Below are 26,136 nucleotides of genomic sequence, written 5' to 3'. Positions count from 1 at the left end.
CTTAAGTGAAACGTGTGACTGTGTCCTACAGGCAGTGCAGCTCTGATGCAAGCACCCGCAATTCTAAACATCGTCATTTCTGTTCTCCTGTGTTAGTGAGGGACCTGTATTTTGTTACTTCTTTATTCATACTTTATTTATGCAAAAAGAAGGTGTATAAAGAAGTGGAAGTATGGATTTGGTCTGTTGTACAGAATAATTTGTGTTCTTTTTCTAGCTTCACAGAGGGAAAAATCCTTTGGATCTCATTGCACCAGGCTCCCGACTAGAACTGCAAAATGTCCGGGATTCCCTGGAAGCCTGGATAGTCACCGTGGTAGAAAATGTTGGTGGGAGACTTAAATTGCGATACGAAGGGCTGGAGGAGTCTGACAAATTTGACCAATGGATATTCTACTTGGACCCTTTCCTACATCAAGTGGGGTGGGCAACTCAACATGGATACAGCCTGCAACCACCATTAGGTACTCCAAAACATATATCTTTTATATGGTGATCAGAGGCTAGAGAATACTGCTGCTGCTTTGGTGCTCTAAATCTGCCTCCGGATGCATATAGTCAGTGTATGATCTGACAAATATTGTACGTAATGAAATGTAAGTGAAAACACCATTAAATAGTCCTACAAGACTTTTCACCCACTTATTCAACAGTTGCTAAATGGTTTTGGCTGTCAGAATTTTCCACCAGTTTGTGGAAAGGGAGGAGCTGATGAAGGGATTGCCTTCACAGGTTTTTTTGGTAGGTTTGTATCCTGGGCGGAGGGGAAGGTTACCTCTTTTTGAAGTACTGCTCAACAAGAGCTTTTGCAGCTGGGACTCCAAGTCCACTGGGCTAATTAAGGCCTTGTCTAAAGAGGTATTAGGTGGATATGAAAACATCCTTAAAAACAGGTGCCCAGGGAATGAGTGTGTGGAAGCAGAGGCAGAGTGGGACAGATTACCATGTTTTCCAGGCATGTGCATGTCAGGGTGGGTCATCAAAGAAGTGGGGCATAAAATGACTGCAACACAAATGGATGGCTAATGAGCTGAGTAGTGATGTAACATATTTCCTGATGAGGGGAAACCTTGGGATAAAACTGGAAAATGTTAAGCATTTACCCTAAAGCCTTTCTGCAAAGGCAGGTCTACAGCTAAGTTTCTGATGCACTCTGTGCTATTAGTTGGGGAATTTCAGGTTGTTTAGAACAGTTGTTCAGGAAGTTCGGACCGTTCAGAGCATTTGTTTTTGTTTTGAGTGTTTTTTTGATGCTTTCCCCTTACGGCAAAAAGAAATGCTGAGGAAAACAAAACAATTTCTGTTGAATCACTGTGATGCCACAGTGCTGTGGCTCACAGTGCTAGTGCTTGAGCAATCTCTGCTGAAAGCAGAATTGTGAACAGGGAGATGCCAAATCACTGATACAAACGAGATGGGTGGATTCCACAGCATTATTTAAGTGAATAATGGCTTTTAAAAATATTAGTTAGCTACTAGACTTGTTTCCTTTTTATGTCTATGTAAGAGCCTTTGATATACACACAGGCTTGACTTCAGGGATCCTTTGTGCATGATGGCACTGGTACAAGTAGTTCCTCTGATAGAAGAGAGGTACGTGGTCTGCAATTACAGCTGGGACAGAATTCTGGAACACTTACTGAGCTTTCTGCTTGCTTAAGCATAAAACAGACTAGTGTTATCCAGGTAGGATACATTTCTCCAGAAGTTTTCGTTGGTGTTGATGTGACATCCATTTTCTCAGAAAAACTAGACCAGGCAGCACATGGGTGATACTGCTTGCTTGACTTCAGTTGCTTTTTGTACCACATCCAAATATATAAGATAACAATAAGTTTTTAAGAAGGAAGGTACTTGCGCAGATTCTGAACAGATTGTGAATTTAGCCCTTGGAGGAGCACAAATCAAACTGTTTTCTGAGGGAAAAGAAGAAAGAAGATGACTTCATTCACTGTTGGTTTTTTTTTTTAACTCAAGCCATTAGGTCCTTAAAGAGCGAATCAGATTGGCAAGAGATCCTGAAGAAGGTGAAAGAGGAGGAAGAGGAGTCCTCAGTTCCTACAGACCTCTTTAAGGTAAAGACACAGTATGTGTCGTGTAATACTGTGGGTGACATAATGAAAATGGTGGATTCCTAAGAAACGGTTCAGGGAAGTCAGTCACTGTTACTGACACCTCTTAGGCTGTTTTGTTTTGATTTTTAAATTTTTTTCCTTTCTCTCTCTCTTCTAAAAAAATCTATGCTATAATACAATTCTTGTTAAGTTATCTAACACACCCATCACATGGGTGTGAGCTGTTAGTTGTCATACTGGGAAAAATCGCTCGTTCTGATCCTTTATAATGGCATCTGCGGTTGTTCACCAGCTGGTTATGTGGATTACTCTCCTTCTAGAGGAGTGCAGGGTTGCTGCAGCCTCTAATTGTGTGAGTACATTGAAAAGTTTACATGTGTAACACCTAATCTGTAACCTGATAAAGTCATGCATGCTGTATAAAGTGTCCTGTTATATCCTAAGTGTTAACAAGTGTTAACATGAGTCTGAATTTAAATATACATGAATTAAAGTTTTAAAAAAATAATCTTCACATGTATTGAGAAACAGGAATTTAAATTTAGTCCTTCAAATTCTTAGTTCATTTTTCTCAGCTTCATTTGGACCTGTAAGCAGAATAGAACAGGAGAGGTGCTGTTGGTCTTGAATGTATTGTGTCATATACAGAGCAGGATATACCTAATTCTGGAGCAGATCCCGTATATTTCTGGAGAGACAGGGGGATCCCAACAGCCAACTATATTGGAGGCTAAAGTGAGCTTATCTGGGAATGAGTGGGTATAACCCCTCTTTTTATATACTGAGCATGATGTCATACGGTATGGAATAGCCCTTTGGCCAGTTGGGGTCAGCTGTCCTGGCTGTGCCCCCTCCCAGCTTCTTGTGCACCAGGCAGAGCATGGGAAGCTGAAAAAAAAAAGGTCCTTGACTAGTCTAGGCACTGCTTAACAACTAAAACATCAGTGTTTCCAAAACACAGCAATATACTGGCTATTAGGAAGAACATTAACTCTATCCCATCCTCATCAGGAAAAGAAACTTTTCAGAGACTTTTCTCTTCTGGCTCAACAGCAAGCCTGGAACGCAACTTGTGTGCTATGTGTGGGATCACACTGTTCTGCAGGTTTTTGTTAGGCTGAAAATGGAGACTTTTATAGTTCTCTTTTAGATTAGCTCATGACAAGTGCTAAAGGTTGGGGGGTGGAATCTCTGTTGACTTACCAGACCACCCTGCATCGTGAAATCTTGCTTCTCTGTGGGGAATATGAGAGACGGAAATCTTTGGGACTCAGTTTCCTAAAGCTCATAGAAAACTGTCAGTCTCAGAGGGCATAGTTGGCCTTTTCTCTTCATTATAGAGAGGCTTCTGGTACCCAGACAGGTTTGTTTCTTAGAATGAACTAGTAAAAACTCAAATTATCCTCTCCAGTTGAATTACATAAGGTACCTCTTTTTGATGCAAGAAGGCAGGTAATATCTCTAATATTTTTCAGGATAAACCTGTGATTGGAGTGCATTCATTCTCTGAAGGCATGAAGTTAGAAGCTGTGGACCCAGCAGCTCCTTTTGTAATCTCTCCTGCTACAGTTCTCAAGGTACCAGGGTTCTTTAACTTGACCTGCTAAGATTCAATTAAATTGCTACTTCTCTTCTTAAATGCTCAGGAAATTCTCATTAATTGATTATCTTAAAATCTTGAACTATTTTTCAAATTAAGTATTTTGTATGTCTCCCTTAGGGGACAGGTTGCCGTGAAAAAAAAAACAACCTGCTGATGATGAAGACATTGGATTTGAAAGTAGTGGAGAAGTTCCATTAAGATACAAGCTTAAAAGGTCAAATGGCCGAAATTGTCAAACCCAGATTTTTAAAATTAGATACAGTACCTCATAATCTGAGTATCCACTTGGAGATAGATTTTGGGGTTTTGATTTTGCAAAAGTTAATGTCATTACTATGTACAAGGTCTGGTGTTTAAGTAGCCTGGTTTTCAAACAAGGATTTAATACGTGGATTTAAAAGTTGAAATGAAACCTTTCCAACTTAATCAGGTTTTGAGCAACTTCTATCTTCCCATCTTAGTACAAAAGGTTCTAAAGACACCTGCTTTAATACAGTAAATCAAAATGTTGCTATGCAACATAAAATTAGGACGTATTTTAAAATATTTTTTTGTATATTTTCCGGGAACTGTTGCTTTTTCTTCAGGACAGATGGTCTCTCAATGTGATATCTTAGTTTTGGTGATCTCTCTCTTTTAAACTCTAACTTACAGTTTCTTCAAATAAGATGCTCACTTACTTCTAAAAAGGTGCAACCAGTTCCAAGCAAAGCAAAATAATTTACTTTTCTTGATATTTTCTTGTCCTGCTCCTAGTTACTTCATTTGTGACAGTCCATCCTGGGACACAGCTCAGCCTTGTTGAAATAAACAGTTTTGTTATTACAGAATTGTAGTAAGACTGCAAACTCTAATTTCTCTGCATTTTTCATAAGAAAATTTAATATAGCAATTGATGACATTTTTTAAGTGCTCATACATTGTCTTTTACTGTTACTTAATTTTGTTAAGTTTCCAGATAAGGCAGAGGAGTCTGCTAGTTTATGAATCCCATAGATTGGGTGGTTGGTTTGGTGGGGGTTTTTTTACTCTCATAGTATTTCAAGGTAAGGGGTTTCCATCGTGCAGTGTTGCTGTTTAATAAAGTTACCAAAATGGGGGAGAGGGAGCAGTAGATCAGAATCTGCCACTTACAAGACCTCATGGTTCTCTTTTGGCTAACTACAGGTATACAATGAAAAATACTTCATGATAGAAATTGATGACTTGAGACCAGAGCGTACAACCAGTCAGTCTTACATTTGTCATGTCAACAGTGCTGGTATTTTCCCTGTGCAATGGAGTCTGAAGAACGGCTTGCATCTCAGTCCCCCACCAGGTACGCTTGTGCAAGCTTGTCATGCTACCTCCTCTTTGAAGGAAAGTAGATTGCCAATCCCTAGAGTGCTATGATTAGGACAACACTTTTGCAAAAGAATTACATGTAGTAGCACAAGCAAAGAACAAGAAAGATCAGTTGAGTTAGTGAAACTGAAGTTTCCTAGGTACGTGCCAGGATTTGAGAAGATGACAGTGGCTGGGGATGCTGGTCATGCATAAAAACCTGAACACTTGAACGAATGGAGTTTGTGTTCCAGGGCTGAAGGCAATGTTGATTTCAGCATTAATTAACATGATACCAGAAGCCTATCATCTTTGCATTGGATTTTTGCTTCTGGTCAAAAAGGAATGTTGTTATCCGATGTCTTATAATATTTTTAGAATATCTTATCACTTGGAAGTTAATGAAGTATTTTTTTTCCAAGGACCTATCAGGCAAGGTAGCAGATTGCTGAAACGTTGCTTCAGGACATAAGGGAATTGGGGAGTGATCCTCAGCTACTGAAATATTTATGCATTTTATCAAAATGGAAATGTCAACGGTATTGTAAAACCAGGGACTCAGTACTCCTATTCACCACCACAGAATGTTTTGTTTTAGCTGCTCATGACATCAGAGGAGCAAAGAGCATTGGATGTTTGTCTCCTGCCTTTCCTTGGATAAGGCACAAAAAGTGGCTTTGCTTGACCCAGCATTACCTAGAATTTTGCACGTGAAAGATGAAATCTCACTTTCTAGGCATGTGTCTGGAGCTGACAAAGATTTTAAGCTTCTCATCTCATAGGCCCCCTGGAAATGGTGGGCATTCTGAATTGTCTCAAGAGTCCTACTGGCACTGATAAAACTGAGAAAAATAAATAGGCCCTTCTGTGGTTAGGCCCTCTCTGAGGGGTAGTTGAACTTCATGGGTTTAGATTGTAATGTTAATACTATAGTCTTAGACTAGTTTTAAAATTTTGTTTGATTCTTAAAGCATTGTCACAGGCATCTCTTGTAGGGGAGTGCTTCCAAGGTACTACTGGAATATCTGCTGCAGTTGTCTCCTTGCTAATATACCGCTATCCTCAAACTATCATGGCAGCACACTTCTGCACCTAGTTCCTTTCAGTTATTTGCTTTTTATTAGATAGCAGGGAAGCAAAGTATTTCCTCTAAGTAGAATTTAATTTGTCTTTTTCTTGGAGAGATGCTGGACTTGGAGAGATCCTGATGGAACTCCACCTTAAGACTCTTCCCTTCAAATATGTATGCAGATTTACAGCTGTTAGCAAGCTTGACAAGCCTCTTAGGACGACTAACTGCTGTCTTTAATTAGTCAGTATTTAACCGTGTGTTTAAGAGAGTAATGTGTTGGTATTGAGCACATTTTGGGTGCACTGTTATGTAAAAAAAGAAGTTTCAGAGCTGACATGACATTAATGAAGTAATCTTGCAGAAACTTTGCCGGAATTTCATCTGTACCCTGTGAAAAGGGTGCAAATGCTTCCCCGTGTTTCGATTGCTGCCCATGTCTGCTTAGCAGATGTACTTGATTCATGTTTTAGGTTGCTCTCTGTGCAGTCACTGTTAGTTTGATGCCATTTCAAGTCAAAAATGGGAATCACGGTGAGGCAATGGCCAAAAGCCCCTCTGCAATGAAAATAAAGAGGATATCTCAGATACGTGAGAACCATGCTATGGGCTGACCTCAGATGGCTCACTGAAGCCCTAGTCAGCTGACAACCTTGAGTGACCCGAACAGATTTCAGAGATCTATACTTCATATGAGCTTGAAATGAGTAATCTGTTCTCATGCTGTTAAGCTAACCCCTTTGCTTTTTCTTCCCCTAGGTTATCCTGGGCAGGACTTTGATTGGGCAGACTACCTCAAACAATGTGGTGCTGAGGCAGCTCCCCAGAGCTGCTTCCCTTTGGTAAGGTTCTCTTGCAGAAAAATCTCTATTCTGTTATGTGAATGACACTCTTGATACCAGGGAGAAGAACTTTTTGCATGTTTTTTACTTGAAGTACCTGTGAAAGCTGAGGAAATGGAAGAGTTAAGTACAAATGTATGTGAACAGTAGTAGGTGCATGCCAATGTCCTAGATAAGTAAGTGGTGGACCAAATGCTTCAGCTGTGATAAAGCAAATTGAAAAGAAATTAGTGTTCTGTAAAATTGAGATGTGTGAGAGTCCATGGAATAGTCATAAACCAGTATCAGTCAGTAGCACTCCTCTAACTGTAGAAACAGGGCCTTTTAATAGACCTTGTTTTCATTTACTTAGTGTACTCTTTCAGTCTTCCTTTCAGCTTGAAAAATTCATTCCATTGTATTAATCAATACCAAGTCATCTTAAATTAGTACCAAATAATTTTACATTAATCAGTGCCTGAAGTACTTGCTAGATTTTGAGCTTTTGTTGGTTCAGTGACAGTATTGCTGTCTCCCAAAGCAGAATTCCTTGTCAAGCAGAAAAGGGTGCTATTAACACCTGCCTTCCAATTCCCTTTACAATACCTGGGCTATTGCAGTGCTTACAGGAAGAAATTAAAATGAATAATTACCAGTTTTTGAAGAGGGTGTTGCTGGCTATGAATTCTTGTTGCCCTTGTTCTGTCTTGTAAGCTGTGGCATCTTAGAACAGGTCATTGAATTTATTATCCCTTTTCTGAGAAGAGTTGATCACTGTAGGCTAGTTCCAGAATTCGTAATGTATTGATCCTCTAATTATGTTGCAGAGTGGCTCTAGGAGGAAGAGTCTTCTATCTGGCTGTTACTTCTTATCTTTAATTCAGGCACTTCAGAGCTGGATAAATACCCATTCTTACGTTTTAGGAATTTTTTGATAAATGGGGACTAAATTGGTGAATGAAGTGAAATCCTACTTACCCCAAAAATGTAAAATGAAAAGAAAGCTTCCTTTGCTGTCTGCCAGAGCTCACTTGGAGGAGGCAGGAATGTTATTTGCATACATAAAATGGATTTCCAAGCTAACAGAATAGAGAGCCTGGTCGTACTCTTTGTCAAACTTATCACTTAGGTAGCAAGCAGCAGAGAATTCCTGGTTGCTTAGAAGGCACTCAATCCTTTCAGTGAGTCTCAGCATCCTTACTTCTGAGTACAAACATTTTCTTTTCTAGGTCTGTCTATAGAGCCTTTTTTAACTTAAATTCTTTGTAGTTCATAATATATCTTTCTTGTATTCAGTGTCCTAATTATCTGAAATCTTTTCTGACTGCATGAGTATCTTTCTATGTTACTCAAACACTGAGGCTTTTATGTGTTGCTCCTGCTCATGGCAGTTCACATCATATACTGGATATGCAGGTGGCATTTTACTGAAGTATTCTGTCTTTTTCCTAGTTAACTTCTGACCATGGATTTAAAGAGAATATGAAACTTGAGGCTGTGAACCCGGTTGATCCTGAAGAAGTTTGCATTGCTACAGTCACCAAGTTGAAAGATTCCTACCTCTGGCTTCAGCTGGAAGGTAAGCCTGATGTGGGAGAGGAGAGTAGTACTTGTGTTGATTCTTCCATAGTACCATCATCAAAGCTGAAGAGTATCTGGAGCAAACTCACTGCCTGCTGAATATGGGCAGCAAATCACTGTTTCCTCAATGAAAACACAGCAAAAACCCCTTTGCATTGTCGGTTTCCCACTTAGCCTTGGATGGCAGAGCCTATTTAAGCCAGGCAAAAGTGGCATTTGTGCATTGCAGTGTGTCAGCGCTAGGCTAGCGTGCTGTGCGAAGTGCTGATCAGTGTCTTTTAGAAAGCAAGGGCCTTGTTACATTTTTACTAATGAGTGACTTGCATTCTGAGCAAGCTTTGACCAGACCTAGGAAGAAAACTTTTGGAGAGGTTCTTCATTAAGATAGAATCATTTCTTGATTGGCAGTACATCAGCGTGCACTTACTATGCACGGCACATCTCTCCTAAACCGTGGATGGCAAATTCCCATCTCCAACCTTTAGGAGGAAGCAAATGAGGTCAGGAAAGAATCTAGTCAATAAAAGGGGATGAATAAAGAATTGATATTGTGTTCCAGATATACCACAAGTAAAAGCAGCTTCACTGGCAAACATATAGCAAGCATTAACCAAATGAGGTTTTTTATTTTTTTGAGTTGTTTCAATTTTTGCTTCTCTAAACTAAACAGGCTCCAAGAAGCCCGTCCCTGACTGTATAGTGAGCGTGGAATCAATGAATATATTTCCAGTGGGTTGGTGTGAGACGAATGGATATCAGCTCAGACCTCCTCGCAAAGCAATAGGTATCAGTTCTGTTCTATTTGCAGTGGTTTAGCTGGGATGATAGAGATGGCAAGACCTTCAAGAGCAGGCTACTGCAGAATTATTGCAGGCATCACTGAATTTGGAAACACTCACCATGTACAGAAAATCCATGCCTTGTGCAACTGTTCCCCTGGCAGTTAGGTCCAGTTGTAATCCATAATAACTCCATACAATAACTCCATACAATAATCCATACAGTAATAACAAATAATGTAATCCATATATAACAATAATAAAAAAACAGGCAGTGTTGGCTTGAGACCCTTGCATGCTGTATGAGTGTGCAGAAGTGATCCATTAGTCACAATAAAGAAATCGTATCTGTGTGTATGCACACACAGACATGCTATGCATATAGTTTTGGCTGAGCTGTTCTTGCCATGCGTCTGACTCTGGTACTGATTTTACACTTGCACTTGTGCAAGTAAAATTAATGCCATTAACAAAATGGTGTCAAGTGTATATACATTTTAGAGTTGAAATAAAGGGGACTAGCTTTCTAAATGGGCCAGATGGTTATGATGCCTTAATGACAAAACGCAGAAAGGGAAATCCTACCTGGTTTAACTAAGCTAGTAAGTAGTATAAGATAGTGTCTTCTCTCAACTGGTTAGTGACCTCTGTTTATTAGAGTTTAATGGGAGTTGGAGAAACTGAAGAACTTCCTGAATATTTATTAAGTAAGATAATAAAGTTGTAAGGTTGAATGAGCTGTCATTTACCACAAGTCAAAGCAAGAGAAACTAATTTGAGACATGTCTGCACTGCCAAGGACGGGTTGGGGAGGGACCTAATTAGAGAAAAGATACTTTAAAAAAAAAATCCAGAAGTTTGGGGACAAAGCCTGAAGTTGCTAAAAAGGCACATATTGCATTGCCTTGTTGAATATTATTACCTGAATTGGCCAGAATTAGCAAGTGGACTATCGTCTACTTGACTTTCTTAGTTGCAACAGTGTTTTCCTCTATAGCAATTGGCTTAAGTCATGTGTGTTTCTAACCAGCTAATTTCCTTCCATTTCAACACTAAACTGTGTTGAAGTTCCCTGTGCCAGTAAAGTGGTGAGTTACACCTGGGGACCTAACCTTTGATTAGGTTTGAGCACCTTTGGATGCTGAAAAGGAAAGCATATAATTCCTTTTTGGCTGGTATTACAGGTAGTTTAGGGGCTATGATGCCAACAGAGATGGACAAAAGGCGAGATTTCATAGAAGGCTGGGGATATGCATGCCTGATTTAATGAATTTTTAGTAAAAGTTGAAGTAAACCTTTTGGGTTACTTCAAATTACATGGGCCAGCATGTTTTTAGTGCAGAACGGGTCAGCTATCTAACATTGCAGTGACTTTGAATGTAGATTCTTTTTGGTGTATAACTTAGAGGAAATTAGTCTAGTATATATATTGTACTAGAAGTTTCATTTGTTTGCCTCCTATACTTTGCTGTTTATATTTTCTTTTTATTCCTTTCAGTAAACAAGCAGAAAAAAATTGCAGTAGTTCAACCAGAGAAACAGTAAGTTTTCTGATTGGTAAATCATTGTCTTAGGGGAGATTTAGCTTTACAGAAGTGCTGTACTGAGGGTTGAGATTCCACAATCCATTTATCTTAACGCTGATAGTTCCTGTTGACTTTGAAAAAGACCTCTTGCACTGCTATAGTACGAGATAGGAAGCATGGAATTTTTTTTTTTAACAATGTTAGTGCAACTCAGCTGAATTATTGAATAGGTCAAGTCGTTGAAGTTTTGGGGTTGAAATTGTTGATATTTCATTTTTAAAAATTTGCATTATCTGTGAGTACTGGCGTGCATTTAGGAAAAAATAGCCTGATCTTAAGGCTGTGGTTATAAGTTTGTGCTTTAGCCTTTTTTTAAATGGTGATTAATAGGGAAAACTACTGGATTCCCTTTTGGTTGTATTCCATTCTCAAATATACAGTTTCTGTAACGTAAACATGCTTAGACAATGTGGCTTCCTTAACATGTAGCTGTGATTTTGCACAGCTGATCAGAAAATTTGGGTTTACTATGAGTGCTGTCATTTAGTAGATGAACTTCTGATAGTTCCTTCCCAGATTAAATTTGGCTCAGACTAGCCAAAAAGGAGAATTCTGCTAATATCTACAATTGGTCTATAGTCTCTGCGTCATGCATATGTAACTCCCTCATGTGAGCCTGCTCAGAAATGCTCAGTAGAATGCCTGACAGTTGGTTCTATTGACTCTTACAGCTTTACAAACACCAGATCTGTCAGTAGTCCTGCCAATGTTTTCATTGCTCCTAAAATACTGAGCAGACTGTTCTTCCATGTTTTGTAATGGGAATTCTTACCAGAGTACTTGAGTCATTTTGGTTGTATTTTGTTTAAAATCCATCTTTTTCAAAATGCGTAAGGTAAGACTGTACACTGCCTTGTGCCATGAAATACAAAATGAAGTTAAAAGGAGGCAGAAAATGTAAACTATTGTTGGTAGCTTTGTGGGGGGTGTTTATCAGCAGGGTAGCCCATATAATTCAAGCAAGGAAGGATTGCTGCTAGCTGTGGCAGTACAGTAGTCCTTTCAAATTGCATTAGATAGTCCTTGCATGTTGTTATTGTGAAACAGGGGGGATATAAAAAGCAGATTAATAAGGCTGGACCTGGAAAAAAAAATTTAGTGGTTGGGTTTTAGTAACTGAGAGGGGACTTACCTTACCATCTGTCTTTTTTCCCAATCTTGTTCTTTTCATTTCAGAATTTTGTCATCAAGGACAGTTCATGATGGACTAAAGAACCAGGAACTGAACTCTTCTGACTCAGGTATTGATCAGAGAGGGCAGGCTAACAAAGACAAAATCCTGTAACAGTTCAGCTGCTCAACACTCTTCTGTTAGGAGGGGGGAGAGGAAGAAAGGGTTTGAAGATTTTCATCCCATGATGATTTGTTGAATTGTATGTTGAAACATAGAATTACTTGTGTCCTGCAATTGATATGTGCATTAAACCTCGAAATTAGCTTTTTACACCAGAACATCCTCCCCCACAGCAGAGGATATGTGGAGCCAAATGTGTACTTTAACCTATGCAGATGATTTTTTTATTGTCACCTGTTACGTTTAATAATGTTGAGAGAAACATAACAGGTGTGCTGCATCTGTGCTCTTGAATTGTTAGATTCTAGCTTTGGGAAACAGGTTTGTCTGTTTTTTATGAGAACTTCATCATCATGATAAACAAAAGCAATTCAAACAGTAAACTGCTTTGTGTGCCAGATGGCGAAATCTAATAATTTCCTAAACTGTTGCAAGAATGAATATGATGAATAAGTACATCTGCTGGTGAAACAGTCATACAGATCTATCTGTTTGGCAACAAAATGCCTCTTCTGCTGTTTTCTGTGGTGAAATGCGCATCTGAAGCTGCACCAAATGCAGGCTTTATAGCATATATGATTTGTGCTTGCTTAGCATTTTAATTGGCTTTTAATAGAATCATAATGTAAATTTGACTTCATTTATTTATCTGCCAGTTATCAACTACTGAATTTAAGATCTTTAAGTGATAGTGTTGCTCAGTGAAGAAACAATACATTGCTAGGGTAAAACAATTTTGTATTTATGCATAAGTATCTTGCAATACATGTTGTACATAACTTCAATTTTGAGCAGCATTGAACCAGTTAATAGGTTTAGAAAACTTGATGTCACTTCATCAAAGGTTGCTTCATCAGTTGCTGCATCTTTTGTTTGCTGATTGAGGGAAAAGAGTCTAAAAATGCAAAGCAATGTGATAACTGCAGTTTAGGATAAACAGTGGAGAAAAACTTTGCCAGCTTCTTTGGTGACAGAAGTCCAGGGGAGAGATAATTACTTGATGGGAAAATGTGTCCATAATTGCTGTGAAGGAAGTGCTTCTGCTACTAGAAAATTGGGATTGTCGTCCTTTTGCCTGTTCTCACTGGTGTAATACCATGAAGTATCAGACTAGCCAAGAAGAAATGTTTCTTTTCTGATAAATCACCAACTTTATTTCCTATAGTTTGACAACTTGCAAGCATACATGTGAAGTATGAAAAGTATTTTGGCTACGTCGAGTAACTAGTGCTTGTCATTGCAAATATGACACTGAGAATACCCCAAATTTGTGTCACTCAAGACTTTTTCCCCTCCTTTTTTACAGCAGGCAAAATGTTACATTATTACAAGAGGTCATTCTTCTCTGGGGAGGTTGTAGCACGTGACTTAAGTCTTTGCTTTCTCATTTCTTAGTGGTAATTAATGGAAAGTACTGCTGCCCAAAGATCTACTTCAACCACCGGTGCTTCTCAGGGCCTTACCTTAACAAAGGCAGGATTGCAGAGCTTCCTCAGTCTGTGGGACCTGGGAACTGTGTTCTTGTTCTGAAAGAGGTGAGGTGGTTGTCCATAGTGGACCTGCATATAGCAGTGCATTGTGAACGCTAGAGCATCTTTCTAATTATAAATGGGTAATTAATAAATTTAAGCTGATAATGAGTAAAGAGTGGGTTTTGTATAAAATCAAGTATAAATCATGGACTGTTTTATGAATGGCTGGAAAGAGTAAAAGCCTCTCATTTATCTGGGTTACAGGCAGCCTTCTATTGCTAAACTTTATTTTAGGTTAAAACAGAGTAACCTGTAATTACCACAGTCAAAGGAGTTATATCTTTTTATAGCTGTAATAAATGCTTCAGTTTTAATTAACAGAATTTAGCTTCAGATAATCCCAAAATTACTTTACAGTTTGCACTGTTGATGTTAAAACAGAGGAAATACAGATTTTCTTAGTAGAAGTGGCAAACTATTTTTGGTAATTGGAAAACTAAAAGGATTCTCTGTGGTTTATAAGTTGGATATGATCTGCAAAGATCAGATGAAATTGTGGTTTTGCTTTCTAATGTAACTGAGGGAGGGGAAGAGGGAGGAAGAGGCCATTCTTTAATGCCAAAAGAGCCTCTTATCCAGAAGGTGTTTCACAGGAAATTTACAAATACTTTAATGTAATATTTAGTTTTCTGAAATCTCCAAAACTGTCATGGGGTGGTTATTACCTGACCTGAGAGGCTGAAAGTTTCCCAAGGCATAACTATATGTGCACACTTGAGCTTTCATGAAACGATCGCTCTAAATGCAGGAATTGGCTCAACATCTGGAATTTTTACCTTCCCTACCCTGTATTGTAACTGGGGGAGACCTTAAGAAAGACTTCGTGGCAGACATGCTGTAAACAAGAGTCCAGTGGACAAGAGTCAAGCTGATTATTGCAAAAGTTCCATTTTTGCATACAGAAAAGTACCCCATCCTTTCTGCAAGTTTCAGTACTCTGATGTAAGCATTCCAAAAGAGCAAGTGTGAAATTCAGTGGCAGCTTGAAGGTTTAATCTGCTTCACTGCCTGAAAGCATAAAGTATGCACAAATCCTGCTGATGTACAGACGCGGAGTGTTGCTAAAAGTTCAACCAATATGCTTAGCTGTACTCATTTGTTAGGACTCTTCCTCAATTGTGAATCCTAGAGTGAGTTTGATACTTGCATTACATTTAATATTCTTTTCCACTGTAGACCTCTGGGCTGCTGTGTTAGTAGGACTGAAGCTGAGAGTTTGTTATGTCAAGGTTGTGATGCACCCAATTTGGGAATGATCCGGAATAAGCACATACTGAAAAAAAGGAATACAATTTGAATGCACTTTTTATACTATCCCCTACTAATTTCAGGCCATTCACAACTTTGAGTTACTTTACAGCACCAAAGAAATTCTCATTTTATTATAGTACAGGCCTCATCACAGTTCATGAAAGCAAAACAGAGGAGAGCTTCAGATTCTGAAGTGTGATTTCTGTAGCAAGTAGTGGGTTGGTAGGCAGCAAAATCCTGTGGCATTTTTTGGCACATCTTCACTTGTCAAACAGTCTCTAAGATAATCACTCAGATTTACCCAAGGTTATGCAAGTTTTGCAGTATTCAGCCCCAGGGTTTCATTTAGTGACTTGTAAGTCAAGGGCAATAACTTAGAAATTGCTAGATACACTCATGACTCTGCAGCCAAATTCTGAAGGTTTGGCAAGGCCCACAGTGTCAGCTGCTCTCAGTTTTCATTTTGGCAGTATCGGGAGGGAGGTATCTGTCATCCTGCTGTGAATGAATGCTTTGATGCTAGATAATTTGGATGAATAGAAGTAATTTCCTATTCTACCCTGGCACTTTATAACAGATCTATTGTACAAATAACTTAAACTTGTTTTCTCCTCTTCCCTCCCTTGCTGTAGGTTCTCACTTTATTGATCAATGCAGCTTACAAACCTAGCCGTGTCCTGCGAGAACTGCAGTTGGATGAAGAGGCTGCATGGCATGGCCATGGGGAGACCCTAAAAGCCAAGTAAATCCTTGTCCTGTTCATTGCTTAGTTGATCCCAAAGCAATGTTCTCTGCAGTCTATGCTTTAACTTCTCTCATTTCAGAGAAGGAAAAATTGCTTATAACATATCAAGATGCTGACAGCCATTAAACTTCCAAATCTTTATAAACTTCTTTAGGAATGTCTGGTGAAGTGCATCTGATTTTAATGTTCCTTAATATGCCAGGTATACTCTGTTACTGGCATGTGAGCAGCCTGTGATGAAGTAAAAATGGTGTGGTACTGGTACAACATAGCATATACACTGGCAGACCTGCAGGTGAGGTTTAAGATAATTTAATTCACCTGGAGATAATTGTCAGTATTTTAAAGTAGAAGCACATACTGCTTAGGAAGCTTCTCAGAATTCTATGGCATTTCCACACAAATCTCTCAGTGGAAGACTATTCCTCTGAAATTAAGTTATAGTAGTGCTCTGAAATGGCTTGGCATGGAAGTCTTTCTACACCAGCCTACCCTAAAAAACTCCTTAGTTTTCCTGCAGAGATTTTTGGGTTGGAACTTTTTTGCAAGATTGTTCTGTGGCTAGGAAAAAAAAAGCAGTGATCATATTTACATATATTTGATAAATCCAGATATTCCTTTATAGTCTAGTGATGGTCTTATAATTAGGTCACTGTGTTTGCATACTAGAGATTAGATTTCCCAGTGTGCCGTAGCACACTTTCCTGCATAGTTTTGAACATGTCAGTAATTCTTATATTGGATTGGTTTCATGTGTAGAAAGACACTTTCAGTGTATTGAAGGATTGTGCTGGATTTGGACAATAGGAAGATGATAAGAAAGGTTAACGTAAATAGAAGATGCAGCTGAAGAAAAGAGAAGAAAAAAATTCTTTGGTTTCACAGAAGTTGCTGTGTGCTTTCTTTTGTCACAGTAGTGACACCAGGGATATCTGGACTATGATGATAGAGCTCTTTTTTTCAGTGCATTAACTAGATACTTGCAGGCCTGAGACATCCCTAATAGATATCAGCACGTGCCAGTAGCTGTGCTGGGAGAACAAAGCAGAAATGATGAATGACTCCCGCAAATATTTCACAGTGCGGCTCTGTCACTGTCATGGCAAGGCTGATGAACAAAAAGAAATCTTTTCTTAATTTAAATCAAACAGGAGCAATATGTAGAGTCATGGCAAGTGACTGTCCTGACGAATTGTTTAGCAGTTAGATGAAAGCTGATCGGTAATGTGACAGTAGTTCCTTTATTTGCCGTAGTATGTGCATAGAATGGCTGTCTACTGTTGCCTTATTAGCTGAATTGGTGCACTCCATCTTGGTTTTAGGGACCAGCTGTCTACATCACAGTGGACTCTTCTGCAGTCCCATAAAAACAAAGAAAGAACAAGCCATCTGTAAACAAAGAAAACAAAACATGTAAACTCTGGAGTAGTCCTCTCAGATGGTATCTTCTAGTTGCTGGCTGGGCAGTGTTGCTCTGTTTGGTACTGCAGACATCCCTCTGGTGCTGGCTTTGTTTCTTTGCTTGAGGATCTGTCATAAGAGACAGGACTACCTGTTTCATAGACTTGTCAATCAATAAAGTTCCTCATTGCTCAGGTTTGCCCCGAGTTTCATCTCTCAAAGTAATACTCTTGTACACCCCTCAATGAAGTACTTCTATGCTGGTAATTGGAGGATTCCTGAATTATTATGATATTTTCAATGCTAGGTACAAAGGGAAGAGCTACCGTGCAACTGTGGAAGTTGTGAGGACGGCAGATCGGGTGGCAGATTTCTGTAGAAAAACATGCATCAAGCTGGAATGTTGTCCAAACCTCTTCGGCCCTCAGATGGTGCTGGATAAGTGTTCAGAGAACTGCTCTGTCCTGACAAAGACTAAATACAGTGAGTAGGCTGCTGATCTCAAACTGAGGTGGGGCTTGGGGTGTTACATTTTGATTTTCCTCTGGCTTTGGCTCCAGAAGGAATCCAAAATACATTGCTTTGCTTACACAAGGAGCAGCTCAAACGCTACATGCACAGGCCTACAAAATATCCGTGTGCCAGTGAGTAGGGGAGAAAAAATAAATTCTGTGTTAAGTGGTAGAACCATGGCTGAACTTTCTGTTGTGCTTAAAGTTTTATCTTCTTAAGACAACTTCTGGGACAAAAACTGACTCTAATATTATAATTTAAGTGGCATTGTAATTGCTTTTACCAATTTGTTGTGGAACAAAATAAAACACTTTCAAGCTCTTTTCTTAGCTTTTAGGTTTTTTTAGGAGTTCAGTTATTTTTTTAAACTAATTTTAACCATTTGATGCTGTGAGAACAAACTGCATTGAGGCCAGCCATATGTTAAAACTACAAAACATCACAAAAAGTGCCATTAAATTGCACCAAGTCTGTGGCTAATGATTTTTGTATAAAATCTGATCATCTGGGGCTTGTCAAAGATAGAGGAAGTAAATCTTTATAGGGCAAATAAAATTGATTAGTAACTCTTCTTCCTTAAGCCAAATTGAAGAAGAAAATACAGACATACTCATTTTGAAGTCTTGCAGAATTGGGATTTCTATTGGGAAATGTCCTTCTACTGATTTTCCAGTCCTGACGATGGACAAATAACTAGTGTCATTGAAGGTGCATTTCAACATGGTGCTCCTTTCTTCTGTCCTGGTAGCACACTATTATGGAAAGCGGAAAAACAAGCGGATAGGTAGGCCACCTGGTGGCCACAGTAACCTAGAAGTAGCCATGAAGAAACCAAATAAAAGACGGAAGAGACGAAAACATTTTTTTGTTCATAAGAAAAAACGTTCTTCTACTTCTGTGGATAACACTCCAGCTGGATCTCCCCAGGTATGAGACTGCCAACAACTTTAGCAGATATGGTATGTGATCTTTGACCAGCTACATTTGAAACATTAGACTGTTAGTTTCTTGTAACCTCAGGTTACAGCTGACAAATGGGTGGCAATTGTAACTTTTGTCCTAAACTTCCAATTTTTTTAATTTCATTACTTTTTTTTTTCCTACCTCTTCAGGGCAGTGGGGCAGAAGAGGAGGATGACCAGGACGAGGTAGATGAAGAATCTCTGACTGAGGATAGTACCTCAGAGCACCAAGACGAATTGCTTGAGGAATCAGAGGTATCAGAGAAGAAATCACTGTCATCCTCTCCTACACAGAGTGAACTGTCTCATTCCCTGGCTCAGGACCGAGACAAGCGGAAGAGGAAGCTCAGGACCTTTTCTTTTTCTGATGATGAAAATAAACCTCCTTCGCCAAAGGTAACTCCAAGTGTAGATTTGTGTTCTAGCTTGCTCACTGTTGGGCAAGCACGAATGTCTTGGAAGTATTAACCATCGTATGTGTGTTCTCATAAAGTACTCTGTTACCCCATAAAGGGCATTGTGAAGACTACAGAATAATCAAAAATCCTGATTTTTATTACAGTCATATTACAGGACTGTAATAAAGACTAAACAGAAAGCTGTAGACAGAACGGTGAACTTTCCATTTCCCAGCTTTTAGCACTCCTATTGATTCAGCCTGAGCAGTGATGTGGTGTTGACCAAATCCTGGGTTTAGATCCCTGCTTACTGGCTATAACAATGGTATAGCCTCCACCCTCAGTACAATGCTATTCTGCATATCTCTGCTAACCAAGAAACCTCTGCAGTTTGAGCTCTCATTAGAGCGTTATTTGGCAGCTGAATGTTTGAGTGTGGGGGAGTAGAGGGGAGTGTGAGTCCATTGCATATGTAATAATTCGGGAATTCTTTCTGTGCTGGGTGGCTTGTCTAGGACATAAAGATGGAAGCTGCTGAAAAGCTGCAGCTGGACAGTAACCCTCTGGAATGGAGTGTGGCTGATGTTGTACGATTCCTCAAATCCACTGACTGTGCACCACTGGCAAGAATTTTTCTTGATCAGGTACAACTTCCTGTCTGTTAAAATGTTGAATCTGTTACTTTGCTTCTTAGCTTCTGATGATCACAAAAAAGAAGCTAGTTTAAATTTTATAATAGGTTTTTGAGGAAACAAATGCATGCATGACCTTCCGCAGTTTGGGAGAGGAGGGTTAAAGGAATGGCCAGAACTTTTCAGGTTTCTTAGTACTCAGTGGAGGATGTTTTGGTCTGTGGGGCATCCAAATCCCAAAACTACAGAGAATGCCTACAACCAAGCAGCATGAAGGCAGGAGTCTGTTTTCTAGGAGATACAGTTTTGCCACTTGTGTTGACTTTGCCAGATGATAAATGTTTTCCATTCTGCAGACTAACTGCAAGTACCACAGTGTTGTACAGCTGCACAAGTGAACATTTTTGTGTTGGAAGTATGACAAGTAGAGTACAAACATGAGTCAAGTTAACTTCTTGCATCTTGGTTAAAATTTACCATAAAAAAACCCCATCATCTATCAAAACTGTAATACTGGAACTGGTGATAAGTATGGTTTATGATAGATGTTCCAGAAGATGTACATTCCTTGTAAATCTTCTGTTTCCTTACAAAGATGCAGAGGTTAGGTAAAGTGACTTTCTGCATTAAATTTTCTTGGTTTCCGTTATTAGGTTTATTTTTTAAAAACAGCATCTCATGAGGTTCTGTCCCTTAGCCAGTGAATTTGAGCTGACATTTTAAGAAAGGAATTAATTTGTTGCGAGAGATTTTTTTTTTTTTTTCTTAAGCCTGGAGTGGCATGAAAGAAACATCTAATTCACAAACGGTCATGAATCTGCAATTACAGCAAGTCAAAGCTGAAGGAGCAGGGAAAATAAAAATGCAAAGTCAGTATGAAATTTTTGTCTTCTGACAGGAAATCGATGGCCAGGCACTTCTGCTGCTGACCCTGCCCACCGTTCAGGAGTGTATGGACTTGAAGCTTGGGCCCGCTATTAAACTTTGCCATCACATTGAGAGGGTCAAACTTGCCTTTTACCAGCAGTTTGCTAACTGAGGAGCAGCCAAGTTGAAGTGGACCTTTGAAGCACAACTACAAAAACATGCTCCTTTCTCTCTAGCAAGAAAAGCCAAATGAAGTTAAACTGGGGCCCTGGTGACCTAAGAGCATCTGTCAGCCTCAGTTTTTCACTTTGACAAAAGGAAGGCAACATCTGGAGCAATATGCCAATGCAAACACAGGGGCTACTTTACCAGCTGCCAGCTCGGGAACACAATAGTCTCTTGCTCTATGGTTCCCTTTTTTTAATGTATTTTTTAATGATTACAGAAAAATCTCCTCTGGTGGGAAATGACATTTCAATAGTTCTCTTGGCACGGAACTTTAAAAGGAGAAACGGATCCTGTTTACGTTAGCATGTGGGCCACCAGAAATAACCTTTCTCTGTTCCTGATGATTCACAGGATCCCCTTCCCTCCCTGTGGACGAACACTTGCTTCACCACAGCACTGGCTTTGGAATGTGCTCTTTGCACATTCGTGTGTTACTGTTGAGTTTTTTAATGAATTTGTTCATTGTTAGGACAACAATGTGGCCACAGGGTTCTGAATGTACAGTATAGCAAGAGTTCCTTTGGAAGTTTTTTTGTTTATTTTGGGTTTTTTGTTTTGTCATTGTTGGATTTTTTGTTTTGTTTTGTTTTTACTACCTCTGTAGCCTGAACAGTAGAAGTGATGAACTAAAAAGGGAGGGAACTACTTCTTCTGGACAAATCGTCTGCAGTTGCACAGCAGTCTCTGTAGGCATGTCAGGAGTATAAACCAGTATCAGCATACAGAGCTTCTGTTCCAAAGTTTTAGCTGAAACCTGTGTAGGCTTAATGTGGATGTTATCTTTTTCTCAGATGTCAGAAAACGTAATTATTTTGCACTTCTCTTACAGACAGGCTGTAGGAAAAAAGGAAGGAAAGAGAAAGTGCGTCTGCATTTTCTATATTTTGGTTGTCAGATAATTATTTTTTTTAATTGTGTGAAGTTATTTCCTTTTTCTTACAGCAAACAATTGGGCCACGTACATAGAGCCTGTCAGCAGACTTTTTTGCTTTGCTACCTGAACATCTTTTTAGAGAATAAACTAAGAAAACTGTAATCAGTAGAGGACTGCAACTTAGCTCTGCCAGTGTTTGTATACTGGAAACTATGTTAGGAGCATGACTTTGTATTTTTAACTATTTACAGATGCTCAGGATCAGACCTGAGAAAAATGCGGAGGGTTGGGAAGGGGTGTGTGTGCTTTTCTTAGATAAAAGGAAAAGGACCAGAGGGCCATCTAATTCCATCAGTAGACCCACAGCAGGATGAACTGCTGATTTTAATTTTCCAGGGTAATAAAAGCCAATCAGCCACTTGCTGTAGACCTGTGCTTTACACTTCAAGTAACAGGGCTTACCTTACTTTCCATTAAAGATGTAGGAAACTTGCATCAGACTCAAGATCTACATTAAGCATTAGGTTTCAGATGGCTTGCATTCATTCACTCTGCCTGTTCTCAGAGTATTTGGAGAAGCACAGGCGGGAGCTTTGTGTGCAGCCCTGGTCCTTTGTCTCCTATTCAAAGAAAGCCCCTGGCATTCTAAGGCATCTGAGGTAGGAAGGTGCTCACTGCAGGAATTTGTTTAAGAAAGATGCATTTGCTGGTTTCTGATAAACACTGGTTACTCTGGTCAAATGGATTGAGTCAAGTGTCTCTTAGGCCTAATGTGATCCATTATTCTGATGCTGTGAGCTGTAGGATTCAGCGAGGAGGTGTCTGTAAACTACAGGCTGAGTTTGCACAATCAATATGTCTGTATCTGCCACATAGGTGTTGAGCAGGGGCTACCTCCAATGAAAACAGTTTAGAGTAAGCAAATCTAAATAACTGGAATTTATTTCTTTTGCCCATTAGAATAACTGCCTAGTCAAGGCAGAACTATTTACAGAAGTGCTAAAATCAGATTTCTTTTTTTCCATTCCAGAATCAAATTGTAAATGTTGGAGATACTGTTTACTAGCTGAGTATTCTTGATCTTGAGGGAGAGAGGGCAGTGTGTAGCTAGGACAATTTTTTCTCCCGAGTTGTAAGCAGAATCTGAAACCAGAATGAAATTGAAATCTAAGTGCCCCTTCTTCTTCCTCACACCAAATACATGGCCAACAAATGGATATTTCAGCTCTTCATGTTGTGCTTAGGTCACCTACCTGTACTCCATTCCCTTAGGGCAAGCTCAGTGATAAGCCATTAGGCCTGACAAAATTTTTGAAAGAAACATTGCTGCTTTGTTGTCAGCATTTTGTCTTGAAAACCAGCAGAGAACTTCTGGGCTGGAAGATGATGCTTTTGGATCATATTTGTCATTCTTGAGGGTTTCTAGAATTCTATTGCACTGATGCCCAGCAGAATTGACCTGTATAGCCAAGAGATGTTGCTTCCACCTTTCGCCATGGACAGATAGATGTCTTTTTAAGTAGTTGTCAGGAGAGAACAGAGCTTAAAGGGTAATTTAGTGAACCTGTTAACGTGGCACCTAGGGTTTTAAATACAAATGTCATACTTCTTTTTCTCAGTAAATAAAGCAGTCAGCAATTTCAGAGGTTAGTGGGATACTTACTGGTCACCTTTGGCATGTTTTATAGGCTGGATTTTTCTGCCTTGTTTTGGGAGGCACTGACAGTCTGGTCCCAATGGGATCTATTTTTGTTGAGATTTTCAAAAGGGATGTTTTCATTATTTGTGAAATGTTTTTATGCTGCACACGGGTACTGTACACTCTGTTTCCTGGAAAAAATGCACTCTGTTTTATTGCTGGATTTAAAAGGGATAATTGAGGCTTTATCTTGATGGATGGTATTTCTACTTGACTCTGTTTCAAGTTCCTCTTTCTCTACGCATGGCAGATGACACAACTGCACTTACATTTGTTCATCTTACTCCAACATGACTTGAAATCAGCTCACGTGCTGCTTTAGTAGCTCTGTTCCTTCAAAACTGGATTTTGGGTAGCCAATGGCTGAATCTTGGCTTTGGATGATACTGATGTTTAACCAGCAGGAGTTGCTGAGACTGCAGTAATTTAGGCTTCATGGATTTGTGCTGTCCTCTACCACATCCATTCACCATAAGATTATGACAAAGCTGGAGCCCAGTAGAAAGGCAGTGGTGTCTTGCACAAATGTCTTCAGTACAAGAAAATGAGTGCCCCGTTGGGCCTCGTGTGCTGTTTGTGTGGATGGTAAAAGGAGATTTCCCTTGGCTGATCCATTGAGGGTTTGTATTCTTGCTTGTCTTATTTTCATATGCATTGTACAGTCTTGGTTTTGCACATCATAGCTTTAGAAACCTGGTGGTGCCTCCATACGGCACTCATTCTGTGCTAACCTTAGCCTTGTTAGGCAGAAAGATTTTGTTGGGTTACGATACTGTGCTTTCTGCACCAACCCAGGGAGTCCATAACAGAGAAGTATTTGACCTCCAAAAACGCTGTGGAAGGTTAATGTGGTAGAACTATACCCCAAAGCATGAGCAGCTTGCAGTCCATCCTAAACTGAAAGCAATCCTTCCAGAAGAGGAGAGGTAAAGCACTGATCTTGGTGAATGAAGACTACTTTTTTCTAACGCTAAACATTTCCGAAAGTTGCTCTTTGAGGAATGAAATAAAAGGCAGATTCATTTGTGTGTTGTATAGAACTCCAGGTGTGTTTGCAGTCTCTCCCAGGATTAGTGGAAGCAGTACGTACAGACTTCGGGAGTAGTTGTTTAGATTACTTTCTCTTGTCACAGCTTCCAGCAGTATTTTGTTGTTGTTTTAAGATTTGCTAGTGTTTATTCTTAATTCCAATGATGCTTTAAAGGAGGGAAGGAGTATTTAGCTGCTAGGTCCACAGAAGTGTAAATATTTTTACAGTTGATTGGACTGAGCACTCCATTCTTCTGTATAAGGTACAAAGACTTGATACCTTGTTAGCAGAAGGCAAAGTGGCTTGCAAGATTTTTGAATGTAAAGAAACAGGCTTCAAAACTATCAAGCTCAAATTGGAGACAGGATACCTTTGGACCAAATCTATTGTTAGAGCAGAGTTACTAGATGAAGTAGCCTTACCAGAAAGCCAAAAATATGATGATCCTATACAAAGCTACTCCTTAACCAGTCCTGTCACATAGTGGTAGACTGGTTACTGCCTACTGTGAGCTCAAATTACCTAAAAGTAACTAAGCACAAAGACATAGGCTCTGTCAGGAGCTGAAGGCTCCATTTTAAAGGGATTGTGTTCTGAACCCACTTTTCAGAGTGCTGCCAAACTTCCCCAAACATGCCTGTAGCCTTGTTTTCAAAGGCAGTCTTTTGGGTGAAGGATTAGAACGGGAATCGGGAACACCAGATACAACAAGCCTCTTTTATTGTTATGTGTTTTTCTAAAAAATAATACTAATCTATATGAAATATAGCAAAAATGAGTTAAGGTTAGTGACACTTTGTCTCCGTGGTCGCTTCTAGCTTTCTCAATGTCACATCTGTTGTTCTGAAGTGCACCAGACATATAAATGGACTTTTTGATGAGAAGACAAAGTTACTCTGTTAGGTGCAAAGCCAGCAGTGTTTGGCTTAGCTTTAAGCCATGGAAGTGAGCAGGTCTTGCGCTGACAAAATTGAGAGGCAGTAGGTCTAACGGATTTAGCACAAACCTGGGCACAGAGCCTGTGGAAGTCCTCTAGCCTTGCACAGTTCAGGAGGAACAGGCCTTCTGCTTGAGACACGGGGACGGCTCACTCCAGTTGTGTGAATGAACAATGAGGTCTGGGGACAAATGAATTCTTGCCCACTCTGGAAGCTGTTGAGCACAAGTTTCCAAGAAACCTCGTGGAAAAAAAAAATCTGGAGGTGTCATGTTTCTCCTCTCCTTTTTCATGTCTTTTTTTTTTTTTAATTTCTGTTTAAAATGAATTTTAAATAATCTTTGTAGACAATCAGAGGTCTTGTAGGAGACTCTACCCTAAAGGGTACCTGCTCTCCACCTGTGGGCCTCTTTCTTATACTAACTCATTGGAACTGATGCACTTTTCCTGTATTTTGCCTTTTTTAATTAGCTGCTTGTTCTTAAACAAAGACTTAAATGCATATTGTGTTGTGTCCCTTTTGCTTGTTGTTTTATCTTTCTTTAACTTTTAAAAAAAATATATATATATGCAGTGAGACTGAAGTACTACATGGAAGAGAAACATGCACAAGAAAATATGCCTATTAAGTCCCACCATTGTTTGAGCAGGTGTAACGATTTAATCAGAGGATTTTTTAAAAAATATTTTGGATGGATATTTTGCTTGTTTTGTCTGTAAATAGTGTACATAAGTTTGTGGTATATGACAGTTTTAAGTGGTTGTAAGAAAATTAAAAAAGATACTTAAACTGTTACTGATGGCTTTGGTGTTTATATAGTGATAAATACTGCTGCTTACCCTGAGCAATTTTGCATCTTACAAAAGTGTGGGGAAAACTCTGTAGCTTGTTCCATTACTTGGATAAAAGGTAAATGCAGACCATGTAAATACCGC

General features: G+C 39.4%; 1 protein-coding gene across 1 annotated transcript in view; it reads left to right on the top strand.

Annotated features, from left to right (window-relative positions):
• The window catches only part of SFMBT1 (Scm like with four mbt domains 1), a 38,124-nt gene extending 12,715 nt beyond the window's left edge, over positions 1–25,409 (top strand). Inside the window, exons 5-20 of the mRNA XM_009639356.2 lie at positions 218–464; positions 1,978–2,075; positions 3,551–3,652; positions 4,846–4,996; positions 6,830–6,912; positions 8,344–8,470; positions 9,143–9,256; positions 10,750–10,792; positions 12,014–12,078; positions 13,527–13,666; positions 15,547–15,656; positions 17,368–17,543; positions 18,322–18,500; positions 18,686–18,931; positions 19,449–19,577; positions 20,464–25,409. Of these exons, the coding sequence (XP_009637651.1) occupies positions 218–464; positions 1,978–2,075; positions 3,551–3,652; positions 4,846–4,996; positions 6,830–6,912; positions 8,344–8,470; positions 9,143–9,256; positions 10,750–10,792; positions 12,014–12,078; positions 13,527–13,666; positions 15,547–15,656; positions 17,368–17,543; positions 18,322–18,500; positions 18,686–18,931; positions 19,449–19,577; positions 20,464–20,604 (2,151 nt within the window). The 3' untranslated portion in view covers positions 20,605–25,409. The remainder of the gene's footprint in view (positions 1–217; positions 465–1,977; positions 2,076–3,550; positions 3,653–4,845; positions 4,997–6,829; positions 6,913–8,343; positions 8,471–9,142; positions 9,257–10,749; positions 10,793–12,013; positions 12,079–13,526; positions 13,667–15,546; positions 15,657–17,367; positions 17,544–18,321; positions 18,501–18,685; positions 18,932–19,448; positions 19,578–20,463) is intronic.
• Positions 25,410–26,136: the final 727 nt, after the last annotated feature.

This window comes from Egretta garzetta, unplaced genomic scaffold (assembly GCF_000687185.1).
Source record: "Egretta garzetta isolate BGI_Z169 unplaced genomic scaffold, ASM68718v1 scaffold215, whole genome shotgun sequence".
NCBI classification, from domain to species: domain Eukaryota; kingdom Metazoa; phylum Chordata; class Aves; order Pelecaniformes; family Ardeidae; genus Egretta; species Egretta garzetta.
Note: the sequence above shows the minus strand (reverse complement) of the source record. Positions and strands in the feature narration are given on the sequence as shown.